The 20,952-nt window shown below is 35.5% G+C and overlaps 1 protein-coding gene across 1 annotated transcript in view; it reads right to left on the bottom strand.

Annotated features, from left to right (window-relative positions):
* Positions 1–367: 367 nt before the first annotated feature.
* CFAP47 (cilia and flagella associated protein 47) overlaps positions 368–20,952 on the bottom strand; it is a 502,957-nt gene continuing 482,372 nt past the window's right edge. The window contains exons 64-65 of the mRNA XM_052662737.1: positions 8,896–9,055; positions 368–580 (exon numbers count right to left, since the gene is read on the bottom strand). Of these exons, the coding sequence (XP_052518697.1) occupies positions 368–580; positions 8,896–9,055 (373 nt within the window). The remainder of the gene's footprint in view (positions 581–8,895; positions 9,056–20,952) is intronic.

Below are 20,952 nucleotides of genomic sequence, written 5' to 3' on the forward strand. Positions count from 1 at the left end.
CTTGCTTTTTTGATGATCCAGTGGATGTTGGCAATTTGATCTCTGGTTCCTCTGGCTTTTCTAAATTCAGCTTGAACATCTGGAAGTTCACAGTTCACTACTGTTGTAGCCTGGCTTGGAGAATTTTAAATATTATTTTACTAGTGTGTGAGATGAGTGCAATTATGTGATAGTTTGAACATTCTTTGTTCAACAGAATTGAACATTTAGAATAGATTTAGTCAGTTTTAAAATAAAATGTAGAAGCCCTATTATATTGATATTTGAAGTAGTATTTCTCAGAAATATCTGAAAAATGAAATAACCATCATTAAAATATATTCAATTCTACTTAAGACCAAGAAATATTTTGGGAAAAACAATTTTTTTATTTCTTGTTCAACATCAAAGGCGCCCCCTTGATTGTAGAGGATACTCCTGTTCTTGTGAGTTGAGCATTTTCAGAGAGAAAATTACGCCGACGAGCTGGCTTTTTGTCAAACATCTTGTTATGAGAGTCAACTTTGGCTTTTACTTTCACCGGCAGTATGGAAACTTGAGGTTTCCCATTGATCTCATACAACCAGTACATATTTGCTGTCTAGAAACAAAAAGAGGAAGAGACTTTATACACAATATCCAGGGAGTCAGAAAAATGCGAGAAAATACTTATCAAATTAACAACTTCTCTCTTCTCCATGTAAGGTATGGGAAGGGCACAAAACTGAAACTGCACATGTGCATTAAGGGTACAAATCTGATAATAAATGATTAGTGTGGAAAATAAATTCAGGAATGCTTGGCTTTATGAATTAAAAAACATTCACTAAAAAGTCACACTTAGAGGTCTGCCCTGTGGGTGAAGCCATCTATTTGGTTTGCATGAGACTATCACCTAGCATGAACTATATGTAATGGAAATAATACGTTGCAAAATTTACCTAAGGGAGTTTAAATATGGCTATAGAACTAACTGGTATGATGCCAAGCTTCTGTTTTTAAGATTATGAAAGTACATCATTAATAAAACTACTTGTAATTATTGAGCATGGTGCAAACTCATTAATGAAAATAAAAATCTAAATCCAAGTCAGCACAGCTTACACAGGAATTTACTTAAAAATCCTTCATTTCTTCTGTATTTTTGTACAGAGTGACAATACTGAATTAGCATTTTCTGCACATTTATGCTCATGCTTAAATCTCATTGCTCTTAGAGTTTCCTGATGCTATCTGTGTTTATCCAGGACTTCTGCCTCACATAAGAATTGTATCATGTATGTTCAGAAAGCTCACTCAAGAGAAGTTCAGGTCAAGAAAATACTGTAGTCATTATCAGGGTTTAATATGTAATGTGATATCTGTCAATGAATGTTAAATTCAGGAATTTCTTGCACATCTGGAATGGTCATGTTTTAATTGAAACTGGCCCTTCTATCCAGGTTCATAGTAATTAAGTATTCAGGATCAATGAGTCTGGCTTTGTTGTTGAGCAGAACAAACCAAGAACCATACTACAACTGGGTCAAATAACATTTTACTTCATATAAGGATGTTCAATTTGAAAAACACAGCTACATTTTGGTGATTATGCATCAGTGGTTATAAATCTTTATAAGTGACTCACTTATAAACTTATAAACACTTATAAATGTTTATAAGTGACTCACTTCTGGGTACAAATGTATGAGCTACATGAAGGAACCTGCATCCATGCCCGAGCTTAGTGGGTACACAGGAGTGAGCTATGTGAAGGGATGTACTCTCCCATTCAGAACCTAGTTATACACATGGTAACTACATGTAAGGATCTGTTCTTTTGCCCAGCATATCTACAAGACTATCTGAAAATAATTACCTATAAATACACTTTTAAATCCTAAATGTTATTGTATACATTTCAATTAAGATTCAAGTAATTTTGCAATAAGTGATACACAGAAATCTCTTGCATTCCTATACACTGACAACCAAAGATCAGAAAGATAAATTAAGGAAAAAATCCCATTTACCATCACATCATAAAGAATAAACTACCTAGGAATAAACCTATCTAAGGAGGCAAAAGACCTATACTCAGAAAACTATATGATACCGATGAAAGAAATCAAAGAGGATACAAACAGATGGAAAGATATACCATGTTATTTGATTGGAAGAGTCAATATTGTGAAAATTGTCCAAAGCAATCTACAGATTCAATGCAATCAGTATCAAACTACCAAGGGCATTTTTCACTGAATTCGAACAAAAAAATTTATAATTTGTATAGACACATAAAAGACTCCAAATAGCAAAAGTAATCTTGAGAAAGAAAAATGGAGCTGGAGGAATCATGCTCTCTGAATTCAGACTATACAACAAAGCTACAGTCATCAAAACAGTATAGTAGTAGCACAGAAAACAGGAATATAGATCAATGGAACAGAATAGGAAGTCCAGAAATAAATCCACACACCTGTGGTCAATTAATTTATGACAAAGGAGGCAAGAATATACATTGGAGATAAGATAGTCTCTTCAATAAGTGGTTCTGGGAAAACTGGATAGCTTGATGTAAAAGAAGGGAAATAGAACATTTTAACATGATGCACAAAAATACACTCAAAATGAATTACAGACCTAGATGTAAGGTCAGATACTATAAAACTCTTAGAGCAAAACACAGGCAGAACACTTTTACATAAATCAAAAGAAGATCTTTTTTGATCTACCTCCTAGAGTAATAAAAATAAAAACAAAAATAAACAAATGGGGCCTAATCAAATTTACAAGCTTTTGCCCAGCAAAAGAAACTGTAAACAAAATGAAAAGACAACCCACAGAATGGGAGAAAATATTTACAAACTAAGCAATCTACAAGGGATTAATCTCCAAAATACACAAACAGCTCATGCAGCTCATTATCAAAAACCAAACAACCCAATCAAAAAATATACAGAAGATCTAAATAGCCATTTCTCCAAAGAAGAAAAAAGCACATGAAAAGATGCTCAACATTGCTAATAATTAGAGAAAGGCAAATCAAAACTACAGTGAGGTATCACCTTACACTGATCAGAATGCTAAGTCTTCAGTTGTGTCTGACACTTTGTGGCCCCATGGACTATGGCCTGCCAGGTTCCTCTGTCCACTGAATTTCCCAGGCAGGAACACTGGAGTGGGCTGCCATTTCCTCCTCCAGGGGATCTTTCTGAGACCAGGGATTGAACCCTGCTCTCTTGCATCTCCTGCATTGGCAGGCAGGTTCTTTACCATGAGCACCACCTGGGAAGCCTATACACTGGTCAGGATGGCCATTGTCAAAATATCTACAAACATAAATACTGGAGAGGGTGTGGAGGCAAGGGAACCCTTCTATACTGTTGGTGGAAATGTAAATTGGTACATCCACTGTGGAGAACAGTGTGGCGGTTTCTTAAAAAACTAAAAGAAGAGCTAACATATGATCCAGCAATCTCATTCCTGGGCATATGCACAAAAAACACCATAATTTGAAAAGATACATGCATTCCAACATTAATTTCAGCACTATTTACAATAGTCAGAACATGGAAGCAACCTAAATGTCCATCAACAGATGAATAGATAAAGAAGACATGGTACATATATACAATGGTAGATTAGCATTAAAGGGAATGAAATAATGCCACCTGCAGCAACCTGGATGCACCTATAGACTATCATACTTAGTGAAGTGAGTCAGAAAGGGAAAGACAAATATATGATATTGCTTATATGTGTAAATCTAAAAAATGGTAAAACTGAACTTTAGAAAACAGATAGAGTAACAAATGTGCAGAATGAACTTATGGTTACCAGGGGGTAAGGCAGGAAGGAGGGATAAATTGGGAGATTGGGATTGACATATACACACTACTATATATAAGATAGATAAGGTATTCCTCTACCTAGGTTTCCCCAAGAGTCATAGTTGGTAAAGAATCTGCCTGTCAATGCAGGTGACTCGGACTTGATTCCAGGGTTGGGAAGATCCCCTGGAGAAGGAAATGACAACCCACTAGAGTATTCTTACCTGGATAATTCCATGGACAGAGGAGCCTGGAGGGCTAAAGTACATGGGGTCATAAAGAGTTGGACATGACTGAGCACAAGGGCAGTGAAAATAATATGAAAGTAAATGAATACCTTCATGTTACTAATATGTCAAAGAATCACTGTGCTCTTACATAAGAATGCCAAATTGACAATTATACTCAATTATGTTTAAATGAATTTTAAAAAACAAGTATTTTTTAAACATATGAAATTTCCACATTTAAATAATGGTTATCTAGTTTGAAAAGCAATCAACCAAAGCCAATGACCTCATGGAATAAATTCTCAAAGCTATGTTTTAAAGGGTACATTCTCATGAATGGAAACAATGTTAGCAGATGTGCTCTGTACCCACCTACATCCCTCAGAGGTTTCCATTTCATTGCTGTACAACTTTCAGTTGCCAGTATCTTCACCTCTTTGAAGTTTTTTAGAAACTTCAGAAGGCTTCTCTGCTGTCAGGGAGTTAACAATCCTTGGGAACATTCCTCAATCAATGACTGAACAGTGGCAGGTGGTGTATAAACATTCCAAACTTCCTGGCCCCTTCAAGTGTGAATATTCTAAGGTATGGGTTCCACATGATTTCCCAGAGAACTCCCATGATGTTAAATGCCAGGGGCCCTCTCTGCTAACTGCCTTGGTAAACCCACCCTTTATTGATTTCTACTCCTTCTGTGTCTCATATCCTGGCTTCTCTACATCTGTTTCCTGTGATCACATGGTAAATATGCTACGTGTACTTGAATCCTTATTTTAGGATCTGCTTATGAGAAAATACAAACCAAAATACATGTATATAATACCATTTCCCACAATTTCATGATAATGGCCAATTCCCTTAAAACTAATATATATAATTTATCCCTATGCCTAGGCCTGTCTACATATAAATATTTCTTTTATACAATCCTTATATGTTTTATCTTGGGTAATTCTGAGAGTTCTCACAAGTTTGTATAAACTATTTAAGACTCATCATGTCCACCATGGAAGCTGAATGGACTGTCCACTCTGTTTGAGTTACAGTGCTTTTTGTAACACTCTGATTAAGTTAACTTAAGTCTCTCAAAGCTAGTGTTATATGCTCTGTATAATAGTGGAGAAAAGACATTTTTTACTCACTCTAAATATGGTTTAATTGAAAGGGAATTTATGAAGCTTGCTAACGTGGTTGTTGAAGTTTGTATAGGGTAATATTTAACTAAGCTGTTCTTAAAAATACATTTAATTTCCAATTAAAGAAGATGAAAATTATATGTTTCATATGTTACATGTATTAACTGACTTAATGTTTAAAACAGTTTTAAAAAGAAGATAAAGCAAATAATAATTTTCACTTAGACGGTGAATTAACTTCTAAAATTCTTCACATTTATCATGTGAGACATCATGTTGTTATCATTAAGAGTAGGGTTTTGGAGTCAGACATTGTTTGAACCATGATTTCAAAATCATTGATTTGATATATGTAATAAAATTTATGAACACCAAGGGCATTATACTGGACATAAAAAGCCAATATACAATGGATTAAAGAGAATCTCTTCAACAAATGGTGCCGGGAAAACTGGTCAACCACTTGTAAAAGAATGAAACTAGAACACTTTCTAACACCACACACAAAAATAAACTCAAAATGGATTAAAGATCTAAACGTAAGACCAGAAACTATAAAACTCCTAGAGGAGAACATAGGCAAAACACTCTCTGACATAAATCACAGCAGGATCCTCTATGACCCATCTCCCAGAATACTGGAAATAAAAGCAAAAATAAACAAATGGGACCTAATGAAAATTAAAAGGTTCTGCACAACAAAGGAAACTATAAGCAAGGTGAAAAGACAGCCTTCTGAATGGGAGAAAATAATAGCAAATGAAGCAACTGACAAACAACTAATCTCAAAAATATACAAGCAACTCCTGCAGCTCAATTCCAGAAAATTAAATGACCCAATCAAAAAATGGGCCAAAGAACTTTCTAAATAGACATTTCTCCAAAGAAGACATACAGATGGCTAACAAACACATGAAAAGATGCTCAACATCACTCATTATCAGAGAAATGCAAATCAAAACCACAATGAGGTACCATTTCATGCCAGTCAGATGTCTGCAATCCGAAAGTCTACAAGCAATAAATGCTGGAAAGGGTGTGGAGAAAAGAGAACCCTCTTACACTGTTGGTGGGAATGCAAACTAGTACAGCCACTATGGAGAACAGTGTGGAGATTCCTTAAAAAACTGGAAATAGAACTGCCTTATGACCCAGCAATCCCACTGCTGGGCATACACACTGAGGAAACCAGAATTGAAAGAGACACATGTACCCCAATGTTCATCGCAGCACTGTTTATAATAGCCAGGACATGGAAGCAACCTAGATGTCCATCAGCAGATGAATGGATAAGAAAGCAGTGGTACATATACACAATGGAGTATTACTCAGCCATTAAAAAGAAAACATTTGAATCAGTTCTAATGAGGTGGATGAAACTGGAGCCGATTATACAGAGTGAAGTAAGCCAGAAAGAAAAACACCAGTACAGGATACTAACGCATATATATGGAATTTAGAAAGATGGCAACGATAACCCTGTATGCAAGACAGCAAAAGAGACACAGATATATAGAACAGTCTTTTGGACTCTGAGGGAGAGGGAGAGGGTGGGATGATTTGGGAGAATGGCATTGAAACACGTATACTATCATGTAAGAAACGAATCACCAGTCTAGGTTCGATACAGGATACAGGATGCTCAGTTGGTAAATAATCCACCTGCAATGCAAGAGACCCTGGTTTGATTCCTGGGTTGGGCAGATCTGCTGGAAAAGGGATAGGTTACCCACTCCAGTATTTTTGGGCTTCCCTTGTGGCTCAGCTGCTAAAGAATCTGCTTGCAGTGTGGGAGACTCTGGTTCGATTCCTGGGTTGGAAAGATCCCCTGGAGAAGGGAAAGGCTACCCACTCCAGTATTCTGGCCTGGAGAATTCCATAGATTGCATAGTCCATGGGATCGCAAAGAGCCAGACATGACTGAGTGATTTTCACTTTCAAATGGATATTTAGTATGCACGGTATTAAGGAATTTTTATTAATTTTTAGATATGATAATGGTGTCATTGTCAAGATTTTTATCTTTTAGAGATCGATAGAGAATATTTGTAGGTAATAGGAAGTCTTGGATTTTCTTCAAAATAATATGGGAAGTGAGGAAGGGGGTGGAAATATACTTGAAACAGGACTGGCCTTGAGTTGATAAGAATTCATGTGGGATGATGAGTGCACAGAGAGTAAGTATTCTCTCCATTTTGGCACATATTTTAAATTCTCCATAATAGAAATAGGATCAACAGTGATTTCTTAAATCAAAATAGTGACTTCTCAATTTTCCCCATATACACTTTATCAAACTATACTACTTCACACTTAATCAAAATGTTATATTCTCAGTTGATCCCATATAAACTTATTATTTCACAGAAACCCTTCAGTTCTGCTGCTAGTGATTTAATTGTCAAGTCTGCACAGGGAAATCAGAAACAGAATTTTGTTGGTAAAACTTCCTAAGTATTAATAGTTAATTTCAGAAATATCCACCATATGTTATAAACTGAATATAATTTTATTCACAAATCTCTCTTTAAAATATCATTTTAAGAAGTAAGCACATTAACATAATAATTGTAATAAAATATTAACTCAGGAAATAGTTATGTGCAGCAAGGCTTCATATGCTTTATATTTTTATTACCTGGGCTGAAAGGGGTCTCAAAAAGATGAAAAATAAATGCTTTTCTCAAGCAATATTCAATATTTTTCTCTATTCATTAAAACAGTAACAACACATTTTTCTGCCAGTGGGGCTGCCTAATTAGTGTCTGATTCAGAAGTCTAGTAGTCACTTTGGCATCAGTGGTTGTGTCTCGAAATATGACTACAATTCCCTTGTGCCTGTGCTACTGAGAAAAGACAGTGGTAATAGCCATCTTTTCCAAAATAACTTGAATGTTACCTTTAGCCAAAAGTTAATAGTAGGACAGATGTGGGGAATTTTATGGAGAAATTCTACTTACTGAATAAATTTTCAGAGTTCTATTTACCTTAACTTTTAACAAAATGATCACTTTAACATTATTTTATATTAATGGCCAATTTCACATTATTTTGTTTCAATTCAAAATAAATTTTATTTTCTGTTTAATTTTCTTCATTTTAGACTGTAACATCTTCCTAACACCTTATCCTTTATTCTTTGAAATCAAAGGTTTCAAAATCTCTATTGGAAATCACCTAAAGTCTTTGAATAAAGAGGTGTTGTGTTCAGTTGTGTCTGATTCTTTGCAACTCCACGGACTGTAGCCTGCCAGGCTTCTTTGTCCAGGGAATTTTCCAGGCAAGAATACTGGAGCAGGTTGCCATTTCCTTTACCAGGGATCTTCCCAACCCAGGGATTTAACCTGCAACTTTTGCATCTCCTGCATTGTAGGCAGATTTTTACCTCTGAGCTACTTGGGAAACCCAAAGCCTTTGAATAGGTTATTATAGGAAATAATATGTCTATACAAATCACTTTTCAGTCATTATTTATCTCTTCCACAATTCCTCAGTGTGGAAAAGAAACGATTTCCTATTTCCATTGATGATAACAACATTTGGGTTATATTTCACATTTAAAATTTCTTTTTTGACTAAAGGGAAATTAAAATAGTAAAACAGTTGAAATATGTTGACTTTTGCAAGATAATGTTGCTGTTCTTTACCTTTGATCATTGAATGAAACATTTTTCCAGAGGTCATTTAATGACTTTTGTGACATCAAATATCCTTGACTATTACCTTTCTAGAACTCACCTGTATTGCTAATGTTGCTTTGTATTTCCTGCTGTACATCGTGGGTATAAAACCCACAGTGATGAGAGTTCCTTTAGGAAGAAGTTCTCCAATCTGAGGTTTTACAAAAAATTCAGGATCACTGCTAGGTAGGAAGAATGCCATGTATGACTCAGGATATCTGGAACAAAAATATATTATCAACGTTTAAAACTTTATCATTACCCTGTTCTCTGTATGAAAACTGGGGATAGGGCTTGGCTTATATCCCACTACATAGGACTACACTTAAACATTAATGGTGCTATGCAGCCATGAGTCTTATACTTTTAACTTTATGGAATGCTTACAGAATAACAGTGAATGGGCATTTAAAAAATAACTGGAGTGTCATTCTCTCCAGGATGACAAAAATGGAATTTTAAAGATTTTTAAAATCATAACTTATTTCTATAGTGTACAAAGAATACAATGCTATTACTATAAAAACTGGAATAACTCAATGTCCCAAATGAAAATTCAATTATTTGTAAATAGTTCAGTTCGGTTCAGTTGCTCAGTCATGTCCAACTCTTTGCGACCCCATGAATCACAGCATGCCAGGCCTCCCCGTCCATCACCAACTCCTGGAGTTTACTCAAACTCATGTCCATCGACTCAAACTGATGCCATCCAGCCATTTCATCCTCTGTCGTCCCCTTCTCCTCCTGCCCCCAATCCCTCCCAGCATCAGGGACTTTTCCAATGAGTCAACTCATCGCATGAGTTGGCCAAAGTACTGGAGTTTCAGCCTCAGCATCAGTCCTTCCAATGAACACCCAGGACTGGTCTCCTTTAGAATGGACTGGTTGGATCTCCTTGCAGTCCAAGGGACTCTCAAGAGTCTTCTCCAACACCACAGTTCAAAAGCATCAACTCTTCAGTGCTCAGCTTTCCTCACAGTTCAACTCTCACATCCATACATGACCACTGGAAAAACCATAGCCTTGACTAGACAGACCTTTGTTGGCAAAGTAATGTCTCTGCTTTTGAATATGCTGTCTAGGTTGGTCATAACTTTCCTTCCAAGGAGTAAGCATCTTTTAATTTCATGCCTGCATTCACCATCTGCAGTGATTCTGGAGCCCAAAAAAAATAAAGTCTGACACTGTTTCCACTGTTTCCCCATGTATTTCCCATGAAGTGATGGGACCAGATGCCATGATCTTCGTTTTCTGAATGTTGAGCTTTAAGCCAACTTTTTCACTCTCCTCTTTCACTCTCATCAAGAGGCTTTTTAGTTCCTCTTCACTTTCTGCCATAAGGGTGGTGTCATCTGCATATCTGAGGTTATTGGTATTTCTCCCAGCAATCTGGATTCCAGCTTGGGTTTCTTCCAGCCCAGTGTTTCTCATGATGTACTCTGCATAGAAGTTAAATAAGCAGGGTGACAATATTCAGCCTTGATGTACTCCTTTTCCTATTTGGAACCAGTCTGTTGTTCCATTTCCAGTTCTAACTGTTGCTTCCTGACCTGCATACAGGTTTCTCAAGAGCCAGGTCAGGTGGTCTGGTATTCCCATCTCTTTCAGAATCTTCCACAGTTTATTGCGATCCACAGAGTCAAAGGCTTTGGCATAGTCAATAAAGCAGAAATAGATATTTTTCTGGAACTCTCTTGCTTTTTCCATTATCCAGCGGATGTAGGCAATTTGATCTCTAATAACTCAATATCTAAAATGCCTGACCACAATAGCTATCATAAAGTCTTTTTTTTACTATTATTCTAATGTGATATTTGTTTACTTCTCTTCAGTTTTCTACTTGCTAAGTGAGATGCAAGTACTTTATAGGTTCATTAAAAATTCTTGGGCCTGGAGATGAGCTGCTATGATCTGAAATGAACTGAGTGACATTTAAGTTACCATGTTGAAGTCAATGTAGATTACATTTGACATGAAGACTGTGAAAGAAGTTGAGGAACTTCTTGGTAGAGGAAAGCAGGAGGGAGACTGACTACATAGGAGGCTGTGAGAAATTGAAAATCCAAATTGACAGTAGAGATGCAGGCAGAAGGTAAAGAACAATTTCTTAGAATAGATCCAACAGTGAAACATCAAAGAAGACATGGGAGATTCAGGTTGGAACTCAGGGATCCTTTCAGTAAATGTGTATTGAGTTTCACAGCAGGTGGTATGAAAGAGTGGATTATGGACAGAGATGACCTAGACTGAAATCCTAGCTGTATGTGAGAGCATGACTTCAGGCAACTTAGTCTTTTGGAACCTCCATTTTCATTCTATAAAACTGATAATCCCCATAAAGATTATTATCTTTCCTGGCATATGGAAAGTACCTGATAAGGACTAATTAATATTAACATATTGATCAATATGATTGTTACTGTTTTAAAACATTTTATTACCAATGCTAGGCAATGATGCATGATCCAACATATAAGAAACGTATAAAACAGTCTATGCAGAAGGGTGATGTCAGCAAGATGGCAGAAGAGAAAGCCCCAGATCAGTTCCATGGAGACAATGATCCAAAAAGACGCAGACCAAATTCCACTGTGAGAAATTCTGAAACCAGTTAAGAGCGTCTGCCCTCCAGATGAGTGTAAAGTCAGCTACTCTGAAGCTATTAGGAAAATTCGTGGCAGGCTCTCACCACAGTCTCTTCCTCCTGAGCACAGTACCACAGGATTAACGAGGAGATTCTCAGGTCCCACTTCTCCCAGGTAAGGAAAAGAGAAGAGTAGACTAGATACCCAACATTTGGATATTGGGAGTATGGAGCTGCTGGGGGACTGACTTCTGTCTTGCCTATCTTGAAGTACTGATGAGACCTCACACGCACTAGATGCATGGTAGTTTCTGAGAACACAAAAATACTGGGCAGGGTACTGATGCTGCAGAAGTCCTTTGGTAGGGCAGACAGAAGCTGATATAACTCAGAAGGCTCTCCCTAAGTGCAGAAAAAGGAGAGTGGAACATGTACTCAAATTTCTAGCTTTTTAGTGGGCTGCTTAAGGTTCTGCTTTTTGTCTTGCTTGTCTCATGGAACTGAGAGAACCTGACAAACTACATGTCTAGAGGCTGCTGGAAAAAAAAATCTGGGTAATGTGCTGCTGCTTCAGAATGCTCATAGTGCAGAAGACAGACACAAGAGGGAGCAAGAGATTACAAACTTCTGAAAAAAGAAACTGGCAAGCCCCTCTAATTAGTAATCTTCATACACAAGTTCAGAAAGACATGTGAAATTGAAAGTCACTCAGTCGGGGCCAATTCTGCAAGTCCGTGGACTACACAGTCCATAGAATTCTTCAGACCAGAATACTGGAATGGGTAACCATTCCCTTCTCCAGGGGATCTTCCCAACCCAGGGATCGAACCCAGGTCTCCCACACTGATGGCAGATTGTTTACCAGCTGAGCCACAGGGGAAGCCCAAGAATACAGGAGTGGGTAGCCTATTCCTGTTTTAGCAGATATTCCTGACCCAAGAATTGAACCAGGGTCTCCTACATTGCAGGTGGATTCTTTACCAACTGAGCTAAGAAAGACCTATTCAACAGAAAAGATTTGAAAGGCTCCCAAAGTCTCTAGTTGCACTGATTGGTAAAAATCTTTCCCTGCATTAAGCCAGTTTGTAAAGAATGGGAGAGGCAGCTATTTTTCCAAATGTGTCGATACCAACACAAAGTTAAAAAGGAAATGAAGAAACAACAAACAAAAAATACACTGTTAAAGAAAGAAAATAGATCTCCAGAAATGTACCATAAAGAAGTGGAGGTATAGAAATTACTTGGCACATTATTCAAAATAATTGTCATGAAGATGTTCAACAACATCAGGAAAACAATGCATGAACAAAAAGAGAATTTCAACAAAAAGACAGAAAATATTAAAAAGACCCAACAAATTTTGGAGCTGAGGAATGCAGAAACTGAACTGAAAAATTTACTAAAGGTTGAGGTCAATTTGATCCAGCAGAAATAATGAGAGAACTGAAAGAAAAGTCATGTGAAGAGGAGCAAAAAGAAAAGTAAATGAAGCAGAGTGAAGAAAATCTAAGGGACTTACACAACAATATCAAGAGGACTAACATACACGTTATGACCCTCAGAAGGAATAGAGAGAAATAGAAGCAGAAAGCTTATTTTTAGAAATAATGGTCACAAACTTCCCAAATCTGGAGAAGAAAATGAACATCAGATTAATGAAGTACAAAAGGCTCTAAATAGGACAAAATCAAAGAACTCCACAATGAGACACATAATTAAAATGTGAACAGTTACAGATAAAAATAGAATTGGAAAACAGCAAGAGAAAACAAACTTATTACATACAGGGGAATTATTGTAAGACTTCCTACAGATTTCTCAGCAGAAACCATGCAAGCCTGAAGTGAGAGGAATGATATATTTAAAGTGGTGAAAAACAAACTGCCAACCAAAAACACTAGCAAAAAAAAGGTCCTTCAGAAATGAAATAGATACTTTCCCTGACAAAGAAAAGCTGAGGGCATTAATTGCCACTAGATCTGCTTTACAAGACATGCCAAAGGGAGTCCTTTAGGTTGAAATGAAAAGGGTAAATAGCAACACAAAAGCATTTGAAACTATAAAGTTCACTAGCAAAAATAAGTATAAAGAAAATACACAAAACTAAATATTGTAACAGTGGTACATAAATCACTTAGTTGTGCCATAAAAGTTAAAAAACAATTTATAAAAAATTTAAAAGAAACTCAATATAAAATGTGTATCTTGTACATCATTAAAGAAGTGTAGAGATTTTGTATGCAACTGAAGTTGTTATCAGCTTAAAATGGATTGTTAAACTTATAAGATGCTTTATGTAAGTCCCATGGTAACCACAAAGAAAACACCTATAGAAGATACCCGAGAGAAAATGAGAAAAGAACCAAAGCATATCACTATTAAAAAAAGCAATACAACACAAAGGAAGATAGCAAGATAAGAAAAGATGCACAAAAGAGTGATAAGACATACTGAAAAAAACAAAATGGTAAGGTCTTCCGTATCACTAACTGCTTTGAATATTAATAAATTAAACTCTCTTCAAAAGAGACAGTGGCTGATAGGATAAAAAAACAAGATCCAAGTATGTGCTGTCTACAAGAGACTAAATTTGGGTTTAAAGATACACATAGGCTGAAAGTTAAAGGGAAGAAAGAATATTCCATGAAAATGGTAGACAAAAGAGCATGCCTAGCCTTACTTCTATGAGGCAAAGTAGACTTAATAAAAAACTGTCAAGAAGACAAAGAAGGATTTTATATCAAATCAGCTTGCCAGAACAAAAAACAGTTATACATATTATAGCTATATATATGCCCATCAATAGAGTATCTAAATATATAGACCAAAGATTGATAGAACTTAAGGGAGGAATAGACAGCAATAGAATGATAATAGGAGATTTCAATACCCCATTTTCAATAATGGAATATTGAATGGAATGAAAACCTAGACAGAAGATCAATAAGAGAAAAGACAGGAGCAAGGAGCAACACTGCAGACAAATGATTCTAACGAATATATACAGAACATTTCACTCAATAGCAACAGCATTCATATTCCTCTCAGGTACACATGGAACATTCTCAAGGACAGACTTCATGTTAGGTCACAAATCAAGTCTGAACACATTTAAGAAGATTGAAGTTTTACCAGTTGTGTTTTCCCTCCGTAGTGGAATGAAACTAGATATCAATAGCAGATGGAAAACTGGAAAATACACAAATACATGGAAATTAAACAATTAAATTTAAATTTTAAAAAAGCAGTGAAATCTTGAACCAATGAACCAAGAAGATGTTATAAAATATCTTGAGACAAAATGAAAATACAACATTGCTTATGGAATGCAGCAAAAGTACTACTAAGATGGAAATTTATACTGATAAACGCCTACATTAAAAAGAAAGAAGTCAAACAATCTAATTCTATTTCTCAAGAAACAAGGAAATGAAGAAAAACCCAACCCAAAGTTAGCAGAAAGAAGGAAATAAAGAGTAGAGCAGAAATTAAAGAGACAAAAGAAAAAAATAGAAAAAAATAGAAAAAAATCAACTGAGTCAGAGTTTTTTGAAAATAACAAAATAAAATTAGCTACATTAAGAAAAAACATGACTGAAATGTATAAAATCATATATGAACAAGGACACACTACAATTGATGCCCCAGAAATAGAAATGACCAGAAGAGGCTGCTATAAACAATTATACATAAAATCTGTATAACCAAGAAGAGACGGATAATCCCCCAGAAAAAAAGGATTTACCAAGACAAAATCATGAATAAACAGAAAATCTGAACATATGAATATTAAGAACATTGAGTCAGTAGTCAAAATCCTCCCAACAAAGAAATGCCCAGGAACAGATGGTGGATTCTACCAAATATGTAAAGAGGAATTAACGTCAATCCATCTCAAACTCTTCCAAAATATTAAAGATGAGGGAATTCTTCCAAATACTTCCAAACTTAATTTATCCTGATGTCAAAGCCTGAAAAAGACACTACAAGAAAAGAAAACTACTGGCAAATATCCCTGATGAATATAGATGCAAAAATCCTCAACAAATGCTATCAAATGGAATTCAGTGGCATGGTAATAGGATCATACACCATGTATAAATAGGATTTAACTATAGGATGTGAAGAAAGTTCCACATAAGAAAATTAATTAATATGATAAACCACTTTAACAGAATGAAGGATAAAAAAACACATGATCATCTCAAGATATGCAAGGAAAAAACTGACAAAATTTAACACCACTTTATTATAAAAACACTCAACAATTTAGGAACAGAAGAAAATTACTTCAACATAAAAAAGGCCACATATGAAAAGTCCACAGCTAATATATTCAACATTGAAAGACTAAAAGCTTTTCCTCTAAGATCATTATCTTTGATTTTATTTGTACAATGATTCCAGAAAAAAAACTTTACATAATAAGTGAATTCAGGAAAGTTGCAGGATATAAAATCAACATACAAAAATGAGTTGTGTTACTATACACTAACAATGAACTATTTGAAAAAGAGATTAAGGAAACAATCCTATTTAAAATAGCATGAAAAAGACTTTTCAAATATGACAGCAAAAGCACTGGAATCAAGAGCAAAAATAAGCAACAGGACTATATCACACTAAAAAATTTCTGCACAGCAAAGGAAAAGAAATCAACCAAATGAAAAGGTGACCTTTGGACAGGGAGAAAATATTTTCAAATCATGTATCTAATAGGGGATGTTATCTAAAATATATAAGGAACTCACAGAACTCACTAGCAAGAAAACCCACAAATAACCCTATTAAAAATGGGCAGAGGACCTCAAGAGATATTTTTTCCAAAGAAGACATACAAATGGCCAACCAGTATATGAAAAGTTCTCAATATCACTATTCATCAGGGAAATGCAAATCAAAATCACTATGGGATATCACCTCATATCTGTTAGGATCGTTACTATCACAGAGTAAAAAAATAAGTGTTAGCATGAATGTGGAATAAAGAAAACCACTTAACACTGCTGGTGGGATTTAAAATTTGGTATAGACATTACGGAAAACTTGATGAAGTTTCCTCAAAAAACTAAAATTGAATTACCATATGATCCAGCAATCCTACTTATAGGCATATATCTAAAGGAAATGAAATTAGTATCTCAAAGATGTATCTGCACCCCCATGTTATTATAGCATTAGTCATTATAGCCAAGATATGGAAATAGCCCAAGTGTCTGCCTACAGATGAATAAAGAAAATGTGGTATATGTACATAGCGAACTAATATTGAGCCATAAAAAAGATGGAACTCTTGCCATTTGGGACAACACAGATGAAGCCTAAGGAGATTACACTAAGTAAAATAAGCCAGATACAGAAAAATAAATTTTGCACGACGTCACTTAAATACAGAATCTAAAAACGTTGAACTCACAGAAGCAGAGAGTAGAACAATGGTTGCCAGGGGCTCGGGGTTAGAGGAAATAGGGAATATTGGTTAAAGGGTACAAATTTTCAGCTATATTAATAAGATAAATAGATTCTAGAGATCAAATGTATAGCATAGAGCCTATAGTTGCTAATAATGCATTGTACAGTTGAAATCTGCTAAGACAGTTATTTAGTGTTCTTACCACACACACCAAAAGATAAACTATGTGATGTGCTGAACAGGTTAACCTGATTGGAAGAATCATTTCACAGTATATATTGTATTTATTCATCACATTGTTTACCTTAAATATATACAACATTTGTCAATCATACCTTAGTGAAGCTGGGAAAAATTTAAATATACAAAAGGTAAGCCTCTGATCAGAAAATTTCAAATCACGTTGATGACAGATAATTATAGAAATTATTCCTTTTTGTATGTGGCATTTCTTACATTATACTATCCAGTAGGGCACCTATTCTGCTTACATGTGCCAAAGTTAATGCTAGGTTTAACCTTCTAAAAGAACAGAGATTTGTGGGGACTTCCTGGTGGTTCAGTAGTTAAGACTCTGTGCTTCCAATGCAGGAGGCAAGGGTTTGATCCCTGGTTGGGGAACTAAGATCCCACATGCCATGCAGTGTCACAAAATAAATACATAATAAATAAAGTAATAGAAAATTTTAATCAGCTTTCCCAAGGCTATTAATATTGAAAATATAGCTCAGGGGTCTGACATATTCTTTAGCCTATCACCATTCAGAATGGCCTGAATCTGAGGTTTACAGGACTCCAAGCTGGGACAGGTATGTGACCAAAGATTTTCTGTTGAGTTGGGATTGGAGAAGGGGAGACAGGATCTGGGGTATCTTACTAAATGGACACTGTGCCCACTACATACTACCCATTCTTTGATGTGATTGTGTAAAGGTAGGTGTGTGTGTGTGTGTGTGTGTGTGTGTGTGTGTGAGTGTGTGTGTCTTTGGTAAACTGGAGACACAGTGTGTGTGTCTTTGGTAAATTGGAGACAGTGATATCTAAGTAGTTGTATGAAAATTAAATAGTTACTCTGCTAAATATTTAGTAGGAATGAAGCAAATATTTACTATTGTGTATTTACTATTGTGTTTACTGTGTTGTTCTTTGGCAAGGAAAGCAAACGAATAAGAAAAATATGATGATCATGAATAATCACCAAACTGGGCTCATTACTGTCCCAGACTAAACACAGCTTTTTACTAGAAACACATTATTTTTAGTTTTTAAGATTACAAGATCATTAAGAATAATAGATAAGCTGTTCTGATACTTTGAACTCTATCATGTGTCTATCCTAACTCTTCAGAGGATGCAAAGTATTTAAAATGCAAATTTTAGGTATGAATCATCATACTTAAATTATCCCTAGACAAACTCTGGTCCTTTAAATAAGGAAAACACAAAGTGACATGTACTCCTTAAAATAGTCTTCTTTGAGCCTTTTTCTCTTTCCTCCTCTCCCACGGGCCTTACATTTTAGAGATCATTTAATTTAGAAGATAGAATAGCCACCATCTCATTGTTTGTCACGCTCTTTGTTCTTTTCTTTTCCCTTCTCCTCATGCCCAGCAAATAAGAAAAATGTGTAGTCACCAGGGCACAGAGTCATTTCTCTCCAGAACTTAATTTACACTTGATGTGAGAGAAAAAGGAGATGTTGAGCATTGAGTTTGTTTGTGGGGAAGCTGGTCAAGTACTAAATATGATTAGGTCAGTCTGTCTCACATCACTCCCCCAAGTTTCAAGGGTCATCTGGATGACCTGAGATTTCTAATACCTACTTAGGTATAGCCCCGCAGGGATGGAACATTGAGTGGATATATTCAGGAGTACAGTACAGCACTGGGACAACTAAAACGAATTTAAAGACAGAACTGGCATGGGCTAGTTTTCAATTGTCCCCCAAAATGCTGGGAAAGACTGAAGGCAGGAGGAGAAGGGGACGACAAAGGATGAGATGGTTGGATGGCATCACTGACTTGATGGACGTGAGTTTCCAAGAGTTGGTGATGGACAGGGAAGCCTGGCATGCTGCAGTCCATGGAGTCACAAAGAGTCGGACACGACTGAGTGACTGAACTGACTGACTGGTAGTCCCTTTCACTATCCAAATCAACACCGTGATTCTCCTGTAGCCAATAGAAAGTAGCTAAATAAAGCTGCATAAATTCTAGTTCTATATCAGAAAATGCTCTGTAGTTCTTTTGGACTACACACTGTGGGAAACCAGTCACTGTATATAAAATTCAACTACTTGAGACACACATTACATAGAGACTGCATGTAGGCACCATTAGCCAATAACAGCTGCACTAATAGATAATAAGTAGCATTAACTTCTAGTTTTGTTCACCATTTTGATGAGCTAGCTCAATCAAACCTTAAGATGGCTTTGGATATTGCCAACATGTGACTGCAGCCTCCTAAGGGAACCTCAGTCATTAAGCTATAACAGAAATGTAACCCAAACCTGTAGAATTTTCTGTTAAATCTCAAAAAAAGAAAACCTCCTGTGTTCATAGTATAAGGTGTTAATTATTATATCCTCAAAACCAAAATTGAACAAAATCAAAAGCTATACATTAAAAAAATATATATATTTTGACATTTTTAGGTTTCTCAGTAACTTTAAGTCATTTACTCAGTATAAGAAGGTTGTCAGACCTCAGAACATAAGAATCAAAATGTATTTCATATTGTGAGTGCTCTTGAAAAATACAATTACTTATGATAAATGCATTCATCTACCAGGAAAATATACTGAAACCTAAAGAAGTAGGTATATTTCACATTTCTGTTGAGACTCTCTTACAACTTAATGCTTGCAGAAATATATCAGAATGAAAGATACTGGATACTTTAATTTTAAAGAAAGTATCTAAGAGAACATTTATAATGTTAATTAGAAATGAATGCAGATAACTGTAATGAAGCAGAATGGTTGTTTCTCTTTTGCTTCCTCTATACAAATACACTGCCATTATTGCCTTTTTTTTTCTTATAGAAAAATACAAGGGCATTAGGGAACAAACTTTATTGTGTTAGGGAGTGAAACATATGTCATATGTTTTCTGGTTGTATTCATAAAAAATTATGTCAAAGACCTTTAGAAATCAAGATACCCCATAAAGACACAAAAATAAACTGAAAAGTAGTCTGAAGAAATTGACTTTGCAGTTATCTTATATTTTTCCAAAGGTCAGGTCAAGGTATAAGGAAATGATCTAAATCCATTGCAAATGGATGGAGAAGAATTAACTAAATGTAGGGGAACCAAGAAAGTAAGGACTAAGCTCATAATTTTTCTTTTGAAAAGGCTAAGTGAGACATAGATATAATCCTGACATTTTATTGTGGAAAAATATCAGGCTGAGCACATGTGTAAAATATTAACATTATTATGGTCATAGTATACACAACCTAGGATGACATTACCCAAGACAGTGGAAGAATGAATCATACTGGTTTCTGAATTAAAGTGGATATTCAATAGGATATAACATGTTCCTGTTCATCCTTCCTTCTGATGGTAAACAAGGGCCTTGGCCTATGTCTCCAACTATCTAAATGAAGGCATAGCTAACAATTAGATTTAGAGACAAACTACATTTATGAAAATGATTTACCTTTCAATTTAGATAGTAATAATCCTGATGAAATTCTTCTAGAAAACTCACACATTTCATTTTATATCTTTATTGAGTGTTTTCCTTTATGAGTATCATCCAAAATTTTCTGATTTTTAAATTATAATATCTTCTAACTAATGACTAAGTTATATAATTGTATCTGTCCAGAGCAATCACACGAGGCAATGAAGGATGGAATTTATGTTATCTTGAATTCAAATGCTATAGTTCCTGCATTTTCATTAAATTAAATGCAGGATAATATTATAAAAAATCAACAAGGACAGAATAGAATGGTTCAGATACTATGAACTCTATGGATTATATATTTTCCACAAACAAGAAAGAAGAAACAAAATTTTACTCATTAAAGGCCCCCCAAAAGATGTTCTTTTCATCATAGGGGACTGGAATGCAAAAGTAAGAAGTCAAGAGATACCTGGAGTA

The sequence above is a fragment of the Budorcas taxicolor genome, chromosome X (genome assembly GCF_023091745.1).
Source record: "Budorcas taxicolor isolate Tak-1 chromosome X, Takin1.1, whole genome shotgun sequence".
Lineage (NCBI taxonomy): Eukaryota > Metazoa > Chordata > Mammalia > Artiodactyla > Bovidae > Budorcas > Budorcas taxicolor.